This window comes from Zea mays, chromosome 9 (genome assembly GCF_902167145.1).
Source record: "Zea mays cultivar B73 chromosome 9, Zm-B73-REFERENCE-NAM-5.0, whole genome shotgun sequence".
NCBI lineage: Eukaryota > Viridiplantae > Streptophyta > Magnoliopsida > Poales > Poaceae > Zea > Zea mays.
The window spans coordinates 119,159,227-119,181,655 of record NC_050104.1 but is presented as its reverse complement, the minus strand read 5'-3'; the positions used below and the strand labels follow the sequence as shown (position 1 = coordinate 119,181,655).

General features: G+C 46.3%; 1 protein-coding gene across 2 annotated transcripts in view; it reads right to left on the bottom strand.

Annotated features, from left to right (window-relative positions):
* Window positions 1–22,194, bottom strand: part of LOC103638912 (uncharacterized) — an 86,844-nt gene extending 64,650 nt beyond the window's left edge. For both annotated transcript variants that reach the window (XM_008661701.3, XM_008661702.3), the window contains exons 1-15: window positions 21,774–22,194; window positions 19,600–19,703; window positions 19,349–19,483; window positions 19,213–19,263; window positions 18,996–19,090; window positions 18,794–18,911; window positions 18,274–18,375; window positions 17,870–18,052; window positions 17,635–17,795; window positions 6,734–6,904; window positions 5,353–5,439; window positions 4,963–5,278; window positions 4,778–4,882; window positions 4,606–4,701; window positions 4,454–4,521 (exon numbers count right to left, since the gene is read on the bottom strand). In XM_008661701.3, the coding sequence (XP_008659923.1) occupies window positions 4,454–4,521; window positions 4,606–4,701; window positions 4,778–4,882; window positions 4,963–5,278; window positions 5,353–5,439; window positions 6,734–6,904; window positions 17,635–17,795; window positions 17,870–18,052; window positions 18,274–18,375; window positions 18,794–18,911; window positions 18,996–19,090; window positions 19,213–19,263; window positions 19,349–19,483; window positions 19,600–19,703; window positions 21,774–21,870 (1,889 nt within the window). In that variant the 5' untranslated portion in view covers window positions 21,871–22,194. The remainder of the gene's footprint in view (window positions 1–4,453; window positions 4,522–4,605; window positions 4,702–4,777; window positions 4,883–4,962; window positions 5,279–5,352; window positions 5,440–6,733; window positions 6,905–17,634; window positions 17,796–17,869; window positions 18,053–18,273; window positions 18,376–18,793; window positions 18,912–18,995; window positions 19,091–19,212; window positions 19,264–19,348; window positions 19,484–19,599; window positions 19,704–21,773) is intronic.
* Between the last annotated feature and the right edge of the window lie 235 nt (window positions 22,195–22,429).

Genomic DNA, 22,429 nt, shown 5'->3' with positions numbered 1-22,429 from the left:
CATGGATGTCCTTGGATACCTCTTTCTAAAGGCAGAAGAGGCAGGTTTATTACAACAGCTAGCAGCAAGAAGACAGCTACACAGAGTCTCCATTTACGCAGATGATGTAGCCCTCTTCTTACACCCTACGGTTGATGAAATCTCCAACACTCTGGATATCTTGCAGCTCTTTGGCAGTGCCTCTGGTCTAAAGAATAATGTGCAAAAATCCAATGTCTACCCCATACAGTGCTCAGAGGAAACTCTCTTGGAAGTCCAAAGTCTGCTACCGTGTGAGATCGCAGCTCTTCCTTGCAAATACTTGGGACTTCCTCTATCCTTGCACAAGCTGTCCAAGCAACATTTCCAGTCGTATGTTGATAGATTTGCTGACCAACTTCCTAATTGGAAAGTTGATTTGATGACCAGAGCAGGCAGGAGAATCCTAGTGCAACATGTACTCACAGATATGACTGTGTATCTGGCAATGGAAATTGATATACCCCACTGGGCCGTTGATGCTATAGATAAAATAAGAAAGGGCTTTCTTTGGAGAGGAAGAAAGGAAGCTAAAGGGGGGCACTGTTTGGTGGCTTGGGGCAAGGTGTGTCGTCCACTTCAGCTTGGAGGTCTGGGTATCTCTAGTCTACCGGAACTTGGATGGGCCCTCCGGATGCGATGGCTGTGGCTACAAAAAATCGACTCTAGAATACCTTGGACAGGGCTACCTATTCAGGTTCCAAGTAAAGCCAGAGAGTTCTTCAGTAAAGTCCTTGTCTCGGAGGTAGGAAATGGACATAGTACCCTCTTCTGGTCCGATAACTGGTTGCAGGGTAAAAGCATCTCGATCATTGCCCCTAGCCTATTTTCTATAATCCCAAAGAAGATAGCAAAAAGTAGAACGGTTCATGAGGCCTTGTTAAACAGCAGATGGATTTATGATATTAGAGGTGGTCTTACTGTTGGAGTTCTGGCAGATTACTTAAAGCTCTGGGACTGTCTCTCTGGTTTTGAGCTGCACCCTCTCATTGAAGACAGACACATCTTTAGTGTAGCCCCAGATGGAAAGTATTCGGCGAAAGCAGCTTACAAGGGTCTCTTCCTGGGATCCTGCGCATTTGGACACTATAAGAGGGTATGGAAAACTTGGGCTCCATCAAAATGTTGTTTCTTCCTCTGGCTGGTGGCCCATAACAGGTGCTGGACTGCTGACAGATTAGCAAAAAGGGGGCTCAATCATCCTAGCAGTTGTCCATTGTGTGATCAAGAACCTGAATCTATTAATCACCTGCTGGTCTCATGTGTGTTTGCAAGGATTTTCTGGTATAATCTGCTCAGAAAGTTCGGGTTGGATAACTTGGCTCCCCAGCCGGGCCTGACATCCTTCCTGGAATGGTGGGAGATAGCTTCTGAAACAGTTCAGGGAATGGTCAAGAAAGGTCTGAGTTCTCTGATCTCTTTGGGGGCCTGGATGATCTAGAATCACCGTAACAAATGCGTGTTTGATGGACAGACTCCCAGTCTCCCCTCTATCCTTCGGCGGGCTGACGACGAGACAAGACTTTGGGAATTAGCTGGGGCCAAAGGTCTCTCTTTCTTGGCAGCTTCTTTGCCTAATGGCTGAACCCTCCAGTCTCTATTTTAGTAGTTTTTTGAGTCCGGCTTCCTTGGACTCTTTCACTTATGTGCGGTACTAGCCTCCGTAAGGAGTTCAATGTTGTAACCTTTGGTCTGCTATCAACCTTTTTTCCTCTTCTTAATATATTTAAGGCGCAGTTCCCCTGCGCTTTCGAGAAAAAAAAGGGGGTCACCTTGCCACAAGCCCCTTCTATGAGAAATGAACCTCCCAGGCACCCCATTGAGTAGGATCTAGGTGGAAGAGGTCATAAAAAAACCACTGATCACATCCCTCCACACGGGACCAAAGCCTAATTTTTCCAGAACTTTGAGAAGGAAAGGCCAAGAGACCGAGTCGAAGGCCTTGGAAATGTCCAGCTTCAAGAGAATTCTGGGCAGATTTTTAGCATGAAGAAATCTTGTCGTCTGCTGGACAAGCATAAAATTGTCTTGTATGAAGCGACCTTTGATGAAGGCGCTTTGAGCTTTAGAGACCAGCCCCTCCATATGGCACCTCAACCTATTTGCAAGAACCTTAGTCACCAACTTGGTGAAACTGTGGATCAAACTAATGGGTCTGAAATCCTTGGCAGCAATAGCATCGTTATGTTTTGGCAGCAGCGTAATGATTAATGAAGGTTGTGTTAAGAAATCTGAAATCCTGAAGTCTCTCCCCCAAACAGTTGAAACAGCTGCCAGAATGTCATCTTTTATAATAGGCCAACAACATTTATAAAATTGCCCGGTGAACCCATCGGGGCCAAGAGCCTTGTCCGAGGGGAGCTCCTTAATAGTGTTCAAGATCTCCTCCTCGGTAATTAAAAGCTCAAGAGCCTGAAGGTCATGTTGCTGCAATCCTAAGGCATCAAGGTTGATAGTTTGGTTTCTCTGCACTTCACTTCCATTTAGATTCATATAAAAATCCCAGAAAACCTCAGCTTTCCCATCATGGGAGGTGATCAGCTGGTCTCCATCCCTTATTGAAGCAATAAAGTTCTTCCTCTTGCGAAATCTTGAGCAAGCATGAAATAACTTGGTGTTGGCATCGCCGTCCTTGAGCCAAGACAGCCGAGATCTGGTCCTAGCCACCGTCCTGAGCAGGGAAGCAAGAAACGGTCAATGTTTCTTCAATCGCTGTAGCAGCCAGCATTCGATATCAGTAAGAAGTCTACCATCCCTTGTCGATTCTAGCTGCAACATCACTTCTCTAGCTAACTCAAGCTGCAACCTGAAGTTGCCCGCTTTTCTGTCACTCCATCGTTGTAGCCCCCTGGTTGTAGCCTTGAACTTGAGGGAGAGGGATTTAAGGGGGCAAGCATTATTCTGGACAGAGTTCCAAGCATTAGAAACTGCATCTTGAAAGCCCTCAAATTTTGTCCAAAAAGACTCAAAGTGAAATCTCCTCTTGCCCGACGATTATCCTTCAATCCAAGGAGAGGACAATGATCAGAGCCCTCTGAAGCAGAACATTGGAGTAGGAAATCTAGGAATTTCTGCTCCCACTCCAAGGAACAGAAAACTCTGTCTAGTCGTACCAACACATCATGTGCCCCTGCCAAGGTGAACTTCCTTCCATGCAGATCGATGTCTTTCATTTCTAAATCATGAATACATTTCCTGAATCTTCCCATCATGATTCGGTTGAGATTAGGATTATTTTTGTCTTCATCTCTATAAATCAAGTTGAAGTCTCCACCAACAATCCAAGGTCAGCGCAATTAGCTCTAATAAGACGCAGTTCTTGCAGGAACATGAGCTTCCTATCGTTACCCTGAGGCCCGTACACACAGGTCAACCACCACTCATCACCAATAATTGGACAGAATTTGACAGAAACACTGAAGACATCAACCCGGGAGTCGACAATAGCTCCCAATTTAGACCTCCAGGCCAGCAGTACACCACCACTAGCACCAACAGAATGAAGAGCCACGAAATTGTTGTCGAAGTCAGGACATAATAACGAGAGAACAAGGCGACGACTGCAGCTTTGCAACTTGGTTTCTTATAAACAAATTATGTCTGCACGGACCGACTCTACTAGACTTCTTACAGAATCTTGTCTCGCGATGGAGTTTAAGCCGCGGACATTCCAGAACAGAATGTTGAAGGTTCCATTAGCAAACACTTAGAGGACAACCCACATCCACCAAATTAGCAGACCATGGTGGCCGCTCCGCCCAAGTCATCTGGGACTGCCCAGCCGAAAAGTGCTGCAAGGGCCTGAATCTGTGAATAGGAAAGAGGATGGCAGAAAAGCTTGGCATAAGTCTCCAGATCCTCGCGGTTGAGCTGATTCGTGTCTGAAGTATTATGAATAGCCTTCATCACCATTATCTTGGCACTGGGGATCTGCGGGATTGTGCTCAGCGCCCAGACCAGCCCGTCGACTACGGCGGAGTTCCTGTGAAGGGATGGCAAGTTTTCTCCTCTTCGTAGCTTTTGGAGCAGGAAGTAAGCTACCAATTTTTTTGGACACCATCCCAAAGAACTGTTGTTTGGAAGGAGATTCTTCCTCTGGTACATCAACCTGTCTAACTGAATCATGATGTCTTCTTCTACTTTAGACTTTAAGTGTTGTCCCGTTAGAATTTGGATGCACTCTGCAGCTCTGGGCTATGGGCGAGTTTAAGTTAGCTAAACTGTGGTTGCCTTTTTCGTTTTTTACGAATATAAAAAATTTATCAGTGGAAGGAAGGTAATAATGCACAGGTTGTATCATGAAAGCTAGGGCTTCTTGGATTTTTTTAGTACCAATCTGTCCACATCAAAATATTTCTTCAGTATATGAAAACGGTGGGAAAACCACATGACAATATTTTTCCAGAATATGAAAATGGAGAAAAAATGCACTAACCTGGACTGATCTTTTAGCACCCGAGTCATTTGCTGTTGAGCAGTCCGTTTCACTTCATCTAGTGTCATCTTCACACAGAAACACAGAATGATCAATCAATCATCTGATCACATGAAACAGTCTTGCTTCAAATCAATTTTACTCATAGTTACCTGTACAGCAGCAGCAGTCTCTAGTGCCAGGTTCTGGCTAATGGTAGGGCTACTCTTGAAGAAGCCAACAATTTGATCAACTGAATCCTTTAAATACTATAAGAACAGAAATTCAAATCGTGAAATAGTAGAGCAAATGCATGCAAACTAAGGTACAATGAGGATATCTTACAGTTATATAACAAGGCGAAGCTTTAGCTGTCAAACTCCAGTCCAGTTGCTCATCAAAAGGTTTGTAGGAGAAGAGGCCAACAAAAGAATCGATGACACTTGCACTCTAAAACATACGGAACACAGAATCGTTTGAGTGACTACAATAGTTACCAAGTGTAAAAGACAAATTGAACAGACAGAAACCTCAGCAAGCAGGCCATATGGAGATAAAAGCCTGTAGGAACCCAGCTTCAGATCAAATATTTTTGCCTCCGGATACATTTTCAAGTTGCAGCAGAAATCTTGGCATGAGAGATCAGCAAGGCACTCCGAATCATCAATGGTAAGCTTTGATGCATTATGTTTCATACGTATTTCAAAATCAAATTGCATCAGTTTCATATCCTGTTGATCAGTGACATACTCGTTGGTTTCTTTGTACCCAATAATCCGATTTAGTCTTTCCCAATCTTCATCAGTAAAACTCTTTGAATCTTCCTCATCCTTTGAAGAGCCAGTCCTACATAAAGACAAATTAGTTGCTGCATATTTAACGACATAGAAACAATAGGGTTTTATAGGCCAGGAATCAACCATCCAAATGACCACCAGGACTTCTTATTTTGTTGAGCATACTGGTATGTTTCCACCGACTGTTCTACAAACTTGTGAGCTAACATCCTACACAAAATAGGAAGATTGTATGTATCAAATAAAACTGCACTCATCATTCGCATAAATGATAGGGTGAATGCACACGAATCTCAAATTACATGCAAAATTCATTCAAACTGCTGCATGGATGAATTTTGGATCAGTTCTGCCGAGTTGGTTAGGTGGTCTGAGTAGCACTCCTCAGGTCCTGGGTTCCACTCCCCGTGGGAGCGAATTTCAGGCTGTGGTTAAAAAAATCCCCTCGTATGTCCCACGCCAAAGCACGGGTCTAAGGCTCAGCCCCGGTCGCAGTCGTTCTCACATAGGCTTCGATGCCACTGTGTATGGGTGGCAGGGTGGGGCAGGGGTTCAGGGGTTTTTTCGACCTATGTGAGAAGGTCTTCTTCTTAATACAATACTCGGGGGCTGTCTTACCCCCCCGCAGGTCGAGTTTTCTTTTTCTTTTTTTTTTTTTTGCCGCATGGATGTTTGTCCATTTGCCACTTATTCTGACATGAATCACCGATGAAGATGAGACACATAACAGTTTGTTCAATGTGCATTTGGGAAGTGAAGGATCAAAAACATGCACTGATCAAGGGATTAACTATACAATGTTAATACTGATATACATGTTGAACTCCAAAAATAAAAGCTCAAAAGCAAAGATAATGCAATGATATGCAGATCTCCTGCATATTCAAGGAAAAAAACCAAGGATGACCTATTCAAGAATTAGATATCTTCTTTAACAGCTGCATGCAAAATAAGATTTCATAAAGTGGAAATAGTTGTGAGAGGAGACAGAGTGTAGACGTGAGAAGGGACAAGAGTGTAGACTCACTGGATACATGGTGAACATGCAGTTTACAAGAAATAAGTATGCACTGTTGTTTGTCAGGAAAGAAAGGAGGGGTGCAGAGCAGTGACAGGGATGTCAAAGGCTGAGCCAATATCGATGTGCAGAGTAAATGTTAATGGCTGAAGGTGGGGGAGGGGTGCAGAGAAGTTATAGTAATTTCAAAGGCTGAACCAATTTCACTAGCGCACATTCACTGTCTTTCATGGGAAAACAGAAGCTGAGCAAGTGGGGGGGAAAGTGCAATAAGTTGAACTTCTTTTGTGGACCTAGAGTCACCCTGTACGAACTTGTGAAGGCAAAACGTTGGCAACCTCCCCAAACTCTACATCAAATTCTTTTTAAGTTTTAAGAATATCTAGTACGGATCATCATGGGACGCTGCTACGAGCCTTTTGACTTAATATTTGCAGGCTAATCCCCATGGAGATTTACTGAGGACAAAAAACAGAAGCACATCACCTCCACTGTAGAATAACCTCCATATCAAGTTCACGGTCCAGCCTCTTAATCTCCTCATGGTCATCAACAACCAGTCGACTCATGTCAGATTTTAAGAGGGATGCATATAAAGATACATATGTCTTCCGAAGTCTTGCATTTCTCAATAATTGCTCCCAAGATAGCCTCCCGCTGATACATCACCATGAAAGAATCAACAAAGATTGTATTGACATAAAGGCACATTAAGTCAGGACATATTTGATGATACTAAAATTCAAGGAAAAACTGTCAAAATATCAGTGATACTACTTGAACACACATTAAAGAGAAAAGTACAAGAATAAAGCCTCAAATCAGTCGCCTACAAATGTTTGAGTACCATCTTACTGCTCAACTGATTTCCTTTTTCTTAATTAAACACTACTAACAAATGGTACAGCACTATAAAGAAAATTAATGGCAGTGCATGTTTTTTATTCTTCACTTCCCGAATTCTGAGGTTTTGAGATCATGTGTAACATTGTATATAGGGTAGAAGCTTTCAGTTGAGTTTTTCCTTGCTGTTTGGTCAGTAATATTGTTTTTCGGGTAATCGTGTCCTGGCATGAGTTGGTATTGTTTACGGGCTTTTTTCTCTATAATACAAAGATACATAGCTCTCCTGTGTATTTGAGGAAAATTAAAGAAGACAAGCAAATATCCCACAGCATCAGTAGAACAAATATTGGGATGTACATTGGATTTATTATAGGCTAAAGAAAACGTAACAAACATTCATCCAGTCTTTATGTATAGTATAGGTAGCCCAAACTATGCAAGAGGATAATGAAATCAAAAAAAACTGAGCACCTTTTCGTGCCAGTAAATAATGCACATATCATTTTGATGGTATCCCAATTGAAGTATGGAGATGCCTTGGGGATATAGCTACAGTATGCCTAACCAAGTTGTTCAACCATATCTTTCAGTCGAACAAGATGCCTAACGAGTGAAGAAGTATATTGGTATCAATCTACAAGAATAAGGGAGATATTCAAAGCTGTACTAATTACCGAGAAATTAAGTTGGTGAACGATACTATGAAGCAATGGGATATAGTTATTGAGCATAGTCAGTATTAAGTTGCATACTTCAATAAGTTCAACCCAAAAGCTTAAACTGATATGAAGTGGACAATTCACTTATAGGGTGTTTGGTTTGAGGAATGAGTTAGTCCATCATCTTCTCACTCCTCACTTTCTTGTTTGGTTTGTGGAATGGAATGAGTTGATCCATCACCATTTCATTCCTCATAGGCTAATAGTTAGTACTAAGATGAGGAATGGGTTCATTCCACCAAATTTGTGGAATAAACTTATGATGCACCACCTCATCTACAATAGATTGATTCTTCAAACCAAACACCCCATTATACTCCAACACTCTCCCTCATGTCGAGGCTCCCATATATCTTAGACATGGAATAGCAGTGAGCAACAATATTTTATTTAATTGTGTTAACCAAGATTCGAACTTGAGACCCTGGCTTTTATACCATATTAAGTTGCATGCATCAACCAGTTGAACCCAAAAGCTTAAGCTGATAGGAGGACGTGGGCAAATCACTTATATTCCAACAGACTGAATGGAATAACAAGTATCTCTTTAAATCAAATTGGTTTCATGCCTGGAAGGTCAACCATGGAAGCTATTTTTGTTGGAATGAGTGAAAATCGTAACCCTAATCCTGGGTTGGGAGTGTATTAAATAGAGGAGTTAGGTGGGACAAAGCCCATTATAGTAGGGGTAAACAAGGAAAATACAGGTAAACACTAATACAACCCTAACAGTATTCTAACAATTTTCTTAATAAGACAAGTGATGGAGCAGTATAAGGAACAAAAGAAAGATCTACACGTAGTTTTCATTGACTTGGAGAAGGATTATAACAAAATATCAAGGAATGTTATGTGGTGAGCTTTGGACGAACATAAAATTCCAACGAACTACATTGGACTCATCAAGGACATGTACAACAATGTTGTGATAGTGTTCGAAAAGTGATGGGAACACATGACCTTCCAATTAGAACAGGACTATATCAGGGATCACCTTTGAGCCCTTTACCTTTTTGCCTTGATGATGGATAAGGTAACGAAGGCCACTAGAAATACCGAACCAAATAGTCGGTGGTGACGACGGATGGCTCCTCGGCTCTCCGCCTCCCCCTCCCTCCCCCTCTGCCCTGGCGCCCACCCCCTCCCCTCCCTTCCCACCAGCCTCTCGCCGGCGCCCACTCCGGGTCCGGCGACCACCTCCCCTTCCCCCGTGGAGCCGGGTTCCCCCTCTTCCTTGTCTTCTCTGGCTCGTCCCTTCGTACCGGCTGGCCGGTCCAAGGTGCAGCGGTGGGCGGAGGCGAGTCCGGTCTCTCTGGAGACGGTTCCAGCGGACGTCTCTAGTGAGGTCGCTGGTCCTCCCGTGCGACGATCGATCAAGGAGGTAGCCCTGCTCCCGCCCCCGCGTGTTGTTAGGCCGGTGCCTCGGTGGGAACCTCACTGCCCGGTGATCAAGGTGGTTGCTCGCCCTCTCTCTCCCAGGAGAGCGCCGAGGCCCTCCCCTGACGCTGAGGGATGGGTCGAGGTTCGTCCTCGGCGACATCTTCGCGGGCCTCTGCCTCCCCGTCGATCGATCCCTCAGGATCTCCGGGGAAGGTGTTTCAACTGCATGGCTATCTCTCACAAGGCGGCTGAGTGTAGGTGCCCGGTGCGCTGCTTCGCCTGCAGGTCCTTGGGACACCGCGCTGCCTCGTGCCCTGCTCGCCTCGACCGGGCGCCTCTCTGCAGGAATTCTACGTCGGTTTGGGATCGTCTCGGGCAGTTGCTGGTCGATGCCAAGCCTCGTTCTGTTAAGATTTGGAGGGAGGTCCCCTCACGTGGCGGGATGGTCGAGGGTGCCAGGGCGCCGGTTCAGGCGCAGGGAGGCGCGAAGAGGCGACGCCACCGCACGAGGGGAAGAAGGTCTAACCCATCCCTGTTGGTTCCTGAGCCATCTGTTCAGGATCTTCAAGCCTCGATGCCCGCCGAGGATCAAGCCCCCCTTCTGTCCCAGGTTGAAGATGATGCGTCCGCCCCTCGTGGTTGCGTTCTGGAGCGATCGGTTGCGCTTGACAGAGAGGAGTTCAGATTGCAGCGTTGTGCCTTGTTCGTCGTGGTCACCGGTTCGCGGCCTCAGGTGACTTTGGAAGTTTTCGCAGCAGAGGTTGCGGCTGGGTTTGGTCTGAATGAAGGCTCCTTCTCAGTGCACCGTTCTTCCCCAGAAGATTTTGTCTTGGTTCTGGACTCTGAGCACGCAGCAAATGAGGTGTACAACAATGGTTCGGTGTTCAATTCTCCCTCTGGTTCGTTCAAGTTTATTCGATGGTCTAGGCTGGCTCACGCCGAGGTGGTTTCGTTCCCCTCTTTGGTCATGGTTGAGTTCGGAGGAATTCCTGTGCACGCGTGGGAGCTGGCTACGGCGCAAAATCTGATGCGAGATTTCTGCTCTGAGGTGGAACTTCATCCCGACTCAGTCAATCGACTCAACTTTTCTTCGTTCAAGGTATTCGGATGGTGCCGCCGGCCGCAGCTCATTTCGGTCTCGTTTGAGCTCCTCATCCCGGAGCGGGTGATGAGTTCGGGAGGCCCTCCGGCGGTGAGACGCTTGCTGTCCTATCCGGTGACGGCCTCTGTATCTAGTGTTCCCCAGGCGGATGCTACTGTTTCGCCTTCATTGCCTTCGTCCCCAACGTCTGATGATGGTGCCCGGGAGGCAGGTTCTCGCCGGCGCAGGCTGCTTCGGGGTGTGCTGGAGAGGCTTGGCGCTTCAGCTTCAGTGGGGCCTCAGTCCGGCCGGAGGCCCGTGCATGAGCGGCTTGGCCACATTCCTACGCTTGGACGACACGTGGACTCCAGCCAGGGGCCTTTGCATGGCGGTGTGCATGGTGGTGGCGGCTCGTTTCCTGCGACCGCTCGTGTTGGACAGGAGGAGCATGGGCTGGGCAACATTGATGGTGTTGGTTTCTTTCGAGGAGACGTTCTGTTGCCTGAGGTGGTGGCTGCAGTCGGGATTCGGCCTTTGGATGTTGGTGGGCCGGACGTTGTTTCACCTTCGGGGGGGCGTCTTGGGCTCTGGCGACCTGCTCACTGCTTTTGGGGGTGTCGTTGTCCCTCCGCCGTCTGTCGGTGCTTCTTCTTCTGTTGCGGCGGACACCGGCCGGATCCCTGATTTGGATGGTCCCCTCTCGCCCTCCCATGCTGCTGGAGGTGGGGACTTCGTATCTTCGCCGGCCGTGGGGGAGTCGCTGAGGCTCGGCTCCAGTGTCCCCTTGCCCGATGACGGGTCTGGGGATCCTCATTTGTTGCCAGCTGCGCCTCCGGCGAAATTGGGCGGGATGAGGTCGCCCATGGATGTGTTGCCTCCAGGCATGAGGGTTTGGACCCGTCCGCCAATTACCTACATCCGTAGAAGGCGAGGAACGGATGCTTCCCGAGTGCTCTCGCCTGCGCAGGCGGGTTTCATTGAAAGAATGTCTAAGTCTGTTGAGTCCATTCTTGGTGTTCCTCAGAAGCGGCAGCATCGTTCCAGGCCCCGGGCTGGCTGCACCTTCCCTCGCCGCAGCAGGCGTCTTGCCGGGGCTGGAGTGGAGAAGCTGCCAGTCCCTCAGCGTGTTCAGAAGGGCAGGTTGCGGATTGTGAAGGAGCTGGGTCTTCTGCAGGCTGATCATGACGATGTGCTGTCTCCAAGTGTTCTCGATGATTATGCTAAGGTTTTTGTTAAGCGGCCCTCGGATCTGCAGCTCAACGCCTTGGCGCTGCTTCTCAACATGTCCATCCCTGAGAATTTGTTGGGGGAGCCTTCTTCGGCGGTGGTCTAAGCCTTGGTCCTTTTTGGTCGTGGTTTTTTGTTTTCTCAATAGATCCTTCAAAAATACTTTGCTGGAATGTGCGGGGCCTTAATAGTTCGGCCCGGCAAGATGTGGTTCGATGTTTAGTGGACAGCGTCAAAGCGGATGTGATCTGTATTCAAGAAACTAAAATGTCGGATGTTACCAGATGGCTGGTTTGTCGTTGTTTGGGTTCAGACTTTGGCAATTTCGTTTTCTCTCCCTCGAATGGCGCAAGTGGAGGTATTCTGGTTGCTTGGAGGAGTCATGTAACTTCTCTTGGGTCGAGGATTGATGGTCACTGTGTTTCGGTGAATTTTCGGCTGGCTGATGGCACATCCTGGTGGCTGTCTTGTGTGTATGCTCCCCAAGGTATTGCTGAAAAAATTGAATTCCTGCATGAGCTCACGACTGTTAGAACTCACTGCCTGGGTCTGTGGCTAGTGATCGGTGATTTCAACATGATCCTAAGCAACGAGGATAAAAACAATTCCAACCTTGATCGAAATATGATGGGGAGATTCAGAAGATGGAAGGATGATTTGGCTCTTCTTGAAATTCCCTTGACTGGTCGCAAATACACTTGGTCAAATGGTCAGAGCAACCCCACCTTGGTTCGTCTGGATAGGATGTTCTGTTCTGCGGATTGGGAGGCTCTCTTTCCGGGTTGTTTGCTTCAGAGTACAGCTTCTCAAGATTCAGACCATTGCCCTCTTCTGCTAGGTTTGCAGGATGTCAATAGAGCAAAAGGGCGTTTTTTCTTCCAGGCTTTCTGGGTTAAGTTGGAAGGTTTTCATGACACTGTTGATCAGGCTTGGAGCTCGGTGGCGCCAGGTCCCTGTCCTCTGGTCACTCTCTCCAGGAAGTTGCAGGCTACGTCTAGGGCTTTGCAGAGTTGGAGTGCAAAAAAAGTGGGTTGTTTGAAGCTTCAGCTTGAGATGGCTTGGGAACTCCTTCACATGTTTGAGATGGCTCAGGAGCTTCGGGTTCTGTCACCTGCTGAAGACTGGTTCTAGTGTGCTTTGAAGAAGCGCATTCTTGCGCTTTCCTCTTGGTCTAGATCAGTGGTGCGGCTTCGGTCTCGTGTTACTTGGTTGAAAGATGGAGACGCCAATACATCACTCTTTCATGCCCAGGCGAGATGCAGGAAAAAGAGGAATTTTATTGCTTCTCTAAATTCCACCGAGGGCGAGGTCTGGACTTCTCATGATGACAAGGCAGTAGCCCTTTTCGACTTCTATGATGGTTTGCTTGGTACTGCTATTTAGAGAGATGTCTCTATTGACCTTGATGAGCTAGGGTTGCAATCTTTTGATCTTGAAGGCTTGAATGTGCATTTCTCGGAGGATGAAGTTTGGGACAAGGTTAAATCAACCCCGTCTGATAAAGCCCCGGGGCCGGATGGTTTCACGGGTCGATTCTATAAATCTTGTTGGTCTGTTATCAGGCTTGATGTGATGGCGGCGATCTCATGTGTTTGGAATTGCAATTTTAGAAATCTTGGGCTGCTTAATTCTGCGTTCATTACCCTATTGCCGAAGATTGATGGTGCAGCCCTTGTGAAGAATTTTCGTCCGATCAGCCTCATACATAGCTTCGCCAAGCTGGTAACAAAGTTGATGGCAAATAGGCTGGCTGTGCATTTGAATGCAATGGTTTCACCCAATCAGACAGCTTTTATCAAAAAAAGATTCATTCTTGACAATTTCATGTTGGTCCAACGCACTGCTAGGTTTCTCCACCAACAAAGGCAGGCTCGTATCCTCTTCAAGCTGGATATTTCCAAGGCTTTGACTCGGTTTCATGGCCGTTTCTCATTGAGGTTTTGAGGAAGATGGGGTTCGGACAGATTTGGTGTGATGTTGTTAGTGGGTTGTTGGCTACCTCCTCCACTAGAATCTTGCTGAATGGTGTTCCTGGGGAGATCATTGCGCACCAAAGGGGTCTAAGGCAAGGCGATCCACTCTCTCCTATGTTGTTTATTTTGGTCATGGATGCTCTAAATCTGCTCATTCAAAAGGCTTCCGATGAAGGGTTGCTCCAGCGTCTATCGTCTGGAGCTTTGCATCACAGGCTTTCTCTTTATGCGGATGACGCTGTGGTTTTCCTTAGGCCTGTGGCTTCAGACATAAATATAATCCTAGAGATCCTTCGACTTTTTGGGGAAGCTTCGGGGCTCAAGACTAATGTCCAGAAAAGTAGTGTGTTCCCCATTCGTTGTACCGAGGATGATTTGGTGCGGGTCCGAGATTGTCTCCCATGTCCCTTGTCGGATTTCCCTTGTCAGTATCTTGGTTTACCTCTGTCTTTGGGAAAGCTTTCAAAGGTTCAGTTGCAGGCATTGGTGGACAAAGCGGCTAATGTGCTTCCGGGTTGGAAGGCCGACCTTATGACAAAGGCGGGTCGTGTTGTGTATGTTCAGTCGGTTCTCACAGCGAAAATGATCTATGCTGCCATGGCTTTGGACCTCCCTAGCTGGACTGTTAAAGCTATTGACAAGATAAGAAGGGGCTTCCTTTGGAAAGGAAGAAAACAAGTCAATGGGGGTCACTGTTTGGTGGCGTGGGGCAAGGTTACTAGGCCTAAGGACTTGGGTGGGCTTGGGATCACTGATCTGCGGCTGTTGAGCGTGGCTCTTCGGGCTAGGTGGCCCTGGCTCCAGAGAACCGACCACTCTAAGCCTTGGGCGGTCCTCCCTGTTCAGGCTTGTGGATCGGTGCAGGCTTTGATCAATATTGCAGTTGTGTCTGAGTTGGGTGATGGAAATGATATCCTTTTTTGGAAGGATCGGTGACTGAATGGTAGATGCATCGGAGAGGTGGCACCTGAGGTTCTTGAGCATGTTCCTAGGCGTATTGCTTCCAAAAGGCTGGTTAAAGATGCTCTGACAGATCTAAATTGGGTGGCTGACATAAGGGGTGCGCTTTCAGTTAGGGCACTTGCGCAAGTTCTAGGCCTTTGTGACCTGCTGGAGGGTCTTGTTCTTCAGCCTGGTATTCCAGATAGGCATATTTGGAAATTCAATGCTTCTGGGGACTACTCTTCTAGTTCTGCCTACAAAGTTCTCCTTGGAGCGGTTGATTTTGGCCCGGCTGAGCGGATTTGAAAGTCTTGGGCTCCGGGTAAATGCAAATTTTTTCTGTGGCTCGTGGAGCATAATAGATGCTGGACAGCTGACAGGTTGGCTTTGAGGGGGCTGGACCACCCCGTCTGCTGTCCGCTCTGTGACCAGGCCGATGAGACAATTAATCATTTGCTGGTCGAGTGCAGTTTTGCAAAGCAGTTTTGGTTTCTCCTCCTTCGGTCGGGGGACTTCCAGGTGCTCTGTCCTTCTACAGGGGATAGTTGTTTTGACTCTTGGTGGGAGAAGAGTGCTGAGATGGTGGGCAAGCCTTTGTCGAAGGGTTTCAACTCGCTGGTCATTTTGGGTGCGTGGTCCATTTGGAAGCATAGAAATAGGTGTGTTTGATGGCTGTAGCCCGAGTGTTGTGATCGCGCTCTCGGCTGCGAGGGAAGAGATGTTGTGCTGGCGTTTGGCTGGCGCTAAAGCTCTATCTTCTTTCCATCTAGAGGAGTTGTTTTAAGAGTGGTGTATTTGGTGGTGTGTGTCTGTAAGTCTGTTGTTCGTGTTTTGGGGTTTCACCCCTTTTCTCTTCTTAATACAAAAATACGCAGATCTCCTGCGTATTCAAGAAAAAAAAATGGATAAGGTAACAAGAGACACGCAAGAGGATATCCCTTGGTGTATGTTTTTTGTGGAGTGGTGTAGTACTAGTTGATGAAAATCGAGCAGGAGTAAATAGAAAACTATAATTGTGGCAGGAGACTCGGTTTTAGACACAGTAGAACTAAAACAAAATACATAAGATGTGATTCGGCACTACACATGACGAAGGAGATATTAGTTTGGAAGGTCAAGTAGTGCCTAGGAATAACATCTTTACGTGTTTAGGATCAATGCTACAAAGAGACGGGATATTGATGAAGATGTTAGCCATAGAATCAAAGCAGGGTGGATGAAGTGGTGTCAAGCATCTGGCGTCCTATATGACAAGAGGTTAGTATAAAAGCTAAAAGGCAAGTTTTATTGGACGGTGATTAGACCTGCTATGTTGTATGGTGTGGAATGTTGGCCTACAAAAAGATGACATGTTCAGCAGATAAGTGTTGCGAAAATGTGTATGTTGCATTGGATTTGTGGCCATACAAGAAGGGCTCGAATCCAGAATGATGATATATGTGATAGACTAGGGCTAGCACCAATCGAAGAAAAGCTTGTCCTAACACCAGTTGATATCGAATAATCCATTAATCAGCAAACAAGGGATACATATAGGATGTATACAAGGCCTAGGCCCAACACACGAAAACACTCTAAACCCCTCCCCGCATTTGAAATTCTAGCGACGATAGATGTTGAGAAATGGGAATGGAGCGAAACTCCGAGAACGACATAAGAGGGGCCCTTGGTGAAGATGTCGACGAACTGAGATGTCCTCGAAACATGAAGGACTCGAACATCACCAATGACGACACGTTCGCGACGAAGTGGAGGTTGATCTCGACATGTTTTGTCCGCTAGTGCTGGACAAGGGTTGATGGAGAGGTAAATCGCGCTAACATTGTTGCAGTAGATGAGGGTGCTCCTGGAGACGGGACTGTGAACAGTGTTTTAAAGGCAACAACTAGGCGTCCAGGCGCCCGAAAGATCCAAGGCATCCTCGTCGCCAAGGTAAGAATCAGCAAGAGGGCATAGGGCAGAGGGGAAGGGGAAGGGGCGGCACCGTTTCGGGGCGGCAGCGCCGAATCGGGAGCGGCGGAGGCTGAATCGAGGGCGGCGACATCCGAATCGTTGGCGGCAACGTCCGAATCGTCATCGACGGTGGCGAATCTGAGGTGGCGGTGGCAAAATCGAGGGCAGCAGCAGCTGAATGGTGGGGGAGAGAGGTAACCTAGGGTTGCCAGAGGAAGGACTATATGGGTTGACTGGTGGGCTAGGCCTCCTACCCCTTCCTTCTCCTTTTCTCTTTTCCTTTTTTCTTTTTCTTCCTCCTACATGGGGTTGTTTTGCTGATTCTCAGGTTGATAAGGTGTCGCCTTACTCGCCTTAGGCGTCGCCTAGGCATCTAGGCGGTGGTCCAACGTCTTGTCTCGCCTTACCGCCTTGAGAACCATGATTGTGAAGCTCCAGAAGGAGCTGGCCCGATGGTGTCAGTGCCAGGAAGCGACGGGGCAGGTGCGACCGCACCAAAAAGGGAGGGGGCAAAGGCAGCGATGCACGACCCAGCGCCCGATGAACCCAAACCAGGGTTGGCCGAGCCGCCATCAAAGAAAACGAGGACTTAAGCAGCCACCCAAGGCCCGACGGCTGGCCAAGTGACAACGGGCCGAGAATAGGAGGAAAGAGGAGGGAAGCTCGCGCCGAGGAGCGCGGTAGTGGATGGTCGGCCATGGCTAACAATGGCCGAGAATAGGAGGAAAGAGGAGGGAAGCTCGCGCCGAGGAGCGCGGTAGTGGATGGTCAGCCATGGCTAACAATGGCCGAGAAGATGTGGGGTGAGGACCGACGATGGCTAGGGTTGGGGAAGAGGAAGCCTTCTGATACCATATTGGAAGAGAAAATGAAGAATACATTAACCAGCAGATGAGGGATACATATATTAGCACCCCTAATGGGTTGTATACAAGGCCTAGGCCCAACACAGGAAAACACACTCTAATAGTTGAAATGGTTTGGATATGTCCAACGCAGACCTCTAGAGGTGCCAGTGCATAGTAGGATTCTAAGGCGCGATAGCAATGAGAAGGGGGGAAGAGGAAGACCGAAGTTGATATGGAAAGAGGTAATAAAAGGAGACTTGAAAGGATGAGATATACCCAAATACTTAGCCTTGAATAGGAGTGCATGAAAAACAGTTATCCATGTGCTCAAACCTTGACTTGTGGGTTTTGTTCGGTTTTTAACTGTAGCCTACCTCAACTTGCTTGGGACTAAAAGGTTTTGTTGTTGTATATATACCTTGCTTTCTTCATTTCCTGAGTCACCACCTTGTATGCATACTTCCACCAAGCTCGTGGATCCGATTTTAATGGTGAAGATGGTCGGAGATGAGCATATCTCAGCCGTTGATTGAATGTAGAGAAATTATCAGCCAACTTTAACATGTCCCTGTAGCCATCCTGGTTGAGGGAAAAGGTATTACTTTTCACAGTGCTTTTGACAAAACTGAAAGAGAAAAGACAGGAGTACAAACCTTCGACAACGACAGAGTAACATCATCCAAATCCACTGCAGTATTTTGCAATGCTTGTCCTGTTTTCTTTGCCTCAGTAAGTTGTATCTTTGTATATTTTGCTTTGCCAGATACAGGCTGTAAAATGTAGGCATGCTTTTTCGAAGCAGATCTGGAACCATCCTGCTCCTGAAACTCAAAAACCTGAAAATGTAGTTTACAAACCAATAAATATTTGTTAGGTTGCTGGATGCAAGCAACAGAAGAATAAAAGATCCCAACAAAACCTCATTACAGCACTGCGTCTATTCACACTCTACCACATGTTTTTTCAAACAGAAATTGACAAAGGTAATTGTCTCCATGCCAATTTATTCTCTCAAACCCAGGGTATTTATTTGCGCACAAACAAAATTGGGAGGCACCTGACTCCACTCTGATGGAAGTAAATCCTCCCAGGGTTTATCCACAATCCAAGAACTGCTATCAGAGTCAAAATACACCGCCAGACTCTCAAGTTCAACAGACTGCAAAATGCCAAGTTAAAGAAGTCACGCAAATTGATCAAAAGTAAAAAAGGTCAAACTAAAACAAATAAGCACACCAAATGTGAAAAATGCTTGATGTGTGAAGCGAAAAGAATTCATTACTAGGTCCTGAAAACTTTAAATCAAATTAATTGATCGCCAAAATTAGAAAATAAAAAATGAGCTATTGTTATTTTTTACTTTCAAATCTAATATTCGACTAAGTAGACAATGAGCAATCACCATTTCTTGGAGATGGAAGATAGATTTATCAAGGAAATGCCAGAAGAATAGGCATTTCCTCGTGTGCTCGCTTTGCTTTCTACAAGATCACAAAAAACATAACTGGACTCCAGAAGTTGACATCAGCCATGAGTTATCAAACTAACCATGGAAATAAAATGTAGGAATAATGTACCTTTTTCACTCGGTCCAAATCACCACCTGTGGCAAAAGTCTCCTTGCCAAGGTCATCCACTGTAACTGCTGAAAGCTTTGAAAGTACCAGACCTGCTGCAAAAGGGTGGCCAGGATTGCTACAGGAAACAAGTCATGGTGCTCTTATACTCCTTAACAATATGCATCCTAAAGGATAAATGCACTGAGCAGAACTGAATTACCTCTCTACGTCTTCGTATCTGATATGAATATTGCCAATGGATAACTTGATATTTCCAATTACAGTGCCAATGAAAGACCCTAGCCATGATGAACTCTTCAAAAAAGGGGGGGAAATCATAATGAGAAATGAAAAGGTATCTAAGATGATTGGATCCAAACCGCACGGCAGCAAGTAAAAAATATAGGGAAGGTTGATATTACAGTATTGGCACATACTAGTTCAGATTTCAGTTGCTGTTGGCGCTCCAACAATTTGATCTCCATTTCCTGTGGAAACAAAAAAAAAATCACTTTGTGCATGGATCCAACATTAATTGCAAAAATCACTTAGCTATCATCAGAAGTTTATTACCCTAACTCGACTTCTTTTTGCTTCCTGGACAGCATCCTCGCTGCAACCTTCAACTTGTGTTGCTGGTTCAGCTAGTATAAAAATTCGATCAAGATAAACCAAAACTGGCTCTTGTCCCAACCTGCTCCATGGAACCTAACAATCATTGACACAAACATCCTTGAACTCATTCCTCCCCGTTACAAAAAATCACAAATACACAAAAACAAATTCCGTATATGTACTAAACCAAAGAAATTACTACTCCAAACCTTGAGCTTCACAGAACCAAGAAAGCCAGCTTTGACTCTAACAGGTAATTTCAATGAATTGAGAGCTTCTGGCTTCAGTTGCATGTTTGTGAGCTCTACATCACCTGAAACAATGTTTCAGAAGATAGAACATCATTAAGTAACAGAAGATACAAACAGTGTCAATCAGGGGCAGATCTAGTATTCTCTCATGCCCCGGGCCAAGACTACTAAATTTTCTTCTCTTCCTTTTGTCTTAATTTTTTTCAACTGGTATGCTAGAGTTGAAACCTAACAGAAGCCACAAGTAGGTTCAGGCACGTGGATAGTTGTTTTCCATACACCCTTATTCAAGGCTAAATCATTGGGTATATTTCAGCCTTTTAAGTCTCATTGTATTGTCTCTTCTCATTCAACTTTAGTCAGTTCTCACTACGCCCTAGTGCTTCTGGAGATATCCGTTGCATATGTCTAAACCATCTCAATTGGATCTCAATCGGTGTTGCACAAGCTTCAATTAGTGCTACCCCTAGCCTATCATGTATATTATCATTCCAGACCCGACCCTTTTTTATAGCCACAAATTCACCACAACATATGCATTTCCACAACACTTATCTAATGAACATGTCTTTTTTAGGTCAAAATTCTGCACCATAGAACATAAGCAGATCTAATCGTCGTCCTACAAAAGTTGCCTTTTAAGGGGTGCTTGGCATGGCTCCGCTCTACCCCAAAGCAACTCTGCTCTAAAACTCCAAGATGAAGCAGCTCTAGAGTTTTTTAGGATTTCAAACTGAAAAGGAGGTACTCCAAAAACTTATTCTGCAGCTCCTAATTCCATGAAGTTTGCAACTCTGGAGTTGGTGTGTTTGATTGGCTCTATCCAGCTCCCCCTTGGAGTTTTGCTCTGGAGCCATATCAAACACCCCCTTAGTTTCTATGGTACCTTCTTGGCACATAGAACGTCAGATACTTGACGCCACTTCATCCACCCTACCTTGATTTTATGGCTAACATATTCATCAATATCTCTGTCTCTCTATAGCATTGATCCTAAACACTATTCTTAAGGCGTCGCCTAGGCGTCCAGGCGGTGGTCCAACGCCTAGGCGCCTTGCCCGCCTTCCTCGCCTAGCCATCCTAAATACCAAAAGGTATCCTTCCTGGGCACTACTTGACCTTCCAAACTAACACCTCCTTTCTTATGTACAATAGTGTCGAAGTCACATCCCATATATTCGGCTTTAGTTCTACTGAGTTTAAAATCTTTGGATTCTAGAGTTTCCCACCACAACCCTAGTTTCATATTTACTCATGCTCGGCTTTCATCAACTAGCTGATCATTTACTGAACAAATTTTGTGAGAGTATTCAAGAAAATCTGTGGCACACAGCACACTCCAGTTACAGTTACTTTGTGTGAACAATCTAGAGTTACTACTTGCATCTCCAGCCTTATATTGTTTACCTAATGGTATGCTTCTCTTTAACAGCAAACTTCATATTCAGGGATCCAAATAATTCACTCCGAGCAGAGTGTTTTTCTAATTCTGTGATTTTATAAGCTAGCGGTGTCAAAAAATTTCACAGATAACCACAGCGCTCTAGCCCCTTGTGCTGACAAATTTCTAAACCAATTTTACAAAATGCTGGTTTGCTTGAAGACATGCTTCGTGGCTGATGACATCTCAACATTGAAGATTGCTGGTAAAAAACGCTCAGAAACAAGCATGCAGTCTTACACCTGAATACCCACAAAAATGTGTCACCAAGTCAGTTCCGTACCTCTCTGACTCTGAACACTGAAACTAAAACCTCTTAGGAACAGTCATAGCTAAAACAGTTCTGTAATCACAGAGGAACCAAAGTGCAACACTAGGGAGTCGCAGATTGATCAAATTCATCAATCCAACTTCTGCCCCTGATATAACTAGCTCAAATTGTTGTCGTTAGCCCCCATCCAATGCAACCACCACGTATAGCATACAAAACAACCCAAGCTCAGACTGAACTCCTCAACGTTATCAATTGATCAGCACTACTAATAGGCACGCAAGACGCAGAAACTTTTAAGATAAAAAATGTCAAACGAACCCCCAAACTGCTAGTGTGCTTACACAAGGAGTCGGATTAATCAAAGCAGGAGCGACGGGCGGATAAGAAGGGAAGTGGCGGCTAGGCGTCCTGACTGACCTCTCCAGACGCTGATCTTTAGCGCCTCCTTGCTGAGGCCCCGGACGTAGTTGCCGAGGTACTTCTGCAGCAGGAAGGCGACCTGGTCCTCCAACATCTCGGCCGCCGCCGGCGATCGGCAGCGCCCGCCGGCGCCACCAACGCGAGACCCGAAGGTGCGGAGGGGCTGAGAAGCGCTCCGCCTGTCGGTCCCCTTGCTCGGCGTGCCGCGTGAGCGAGAAGAGAAAGTACTGGGCTAGCAACACAGCAGACAGCCCACACGCAGGGCAGGCGGTTTCCTACTTTCCTTGTCTTGGACGAGTCGAGGAGAAATGGGAGTAGGGACCAGGGACCAGGGAGGCGGAGGAGATCGCTAGAACAAGCAGGTGGAGCGACTTGCCGGGAATGCCCTCGCTCGTCGGGGACATCTACGGATCTTGCCTCTTGCCTGGGCCCGCGGTTTACGTAAGCCGTCAGGATTAGGGTGCCGTGTGGCGTCCTTTGTGGGACGTGGCGGTTTAGGAAGTGACTTCATCGTCCAGCACGCACGTGAGAGCCCACAGCTGGATCCGTTGAATGAATGGCAAAACACAATTAGGGTTAGTTTGAAGAAAACTCAAATCCCCTTAAAATCTCTATCATTCTCTATCATTTTCTAGTTGCTAATAGGAGGTTTT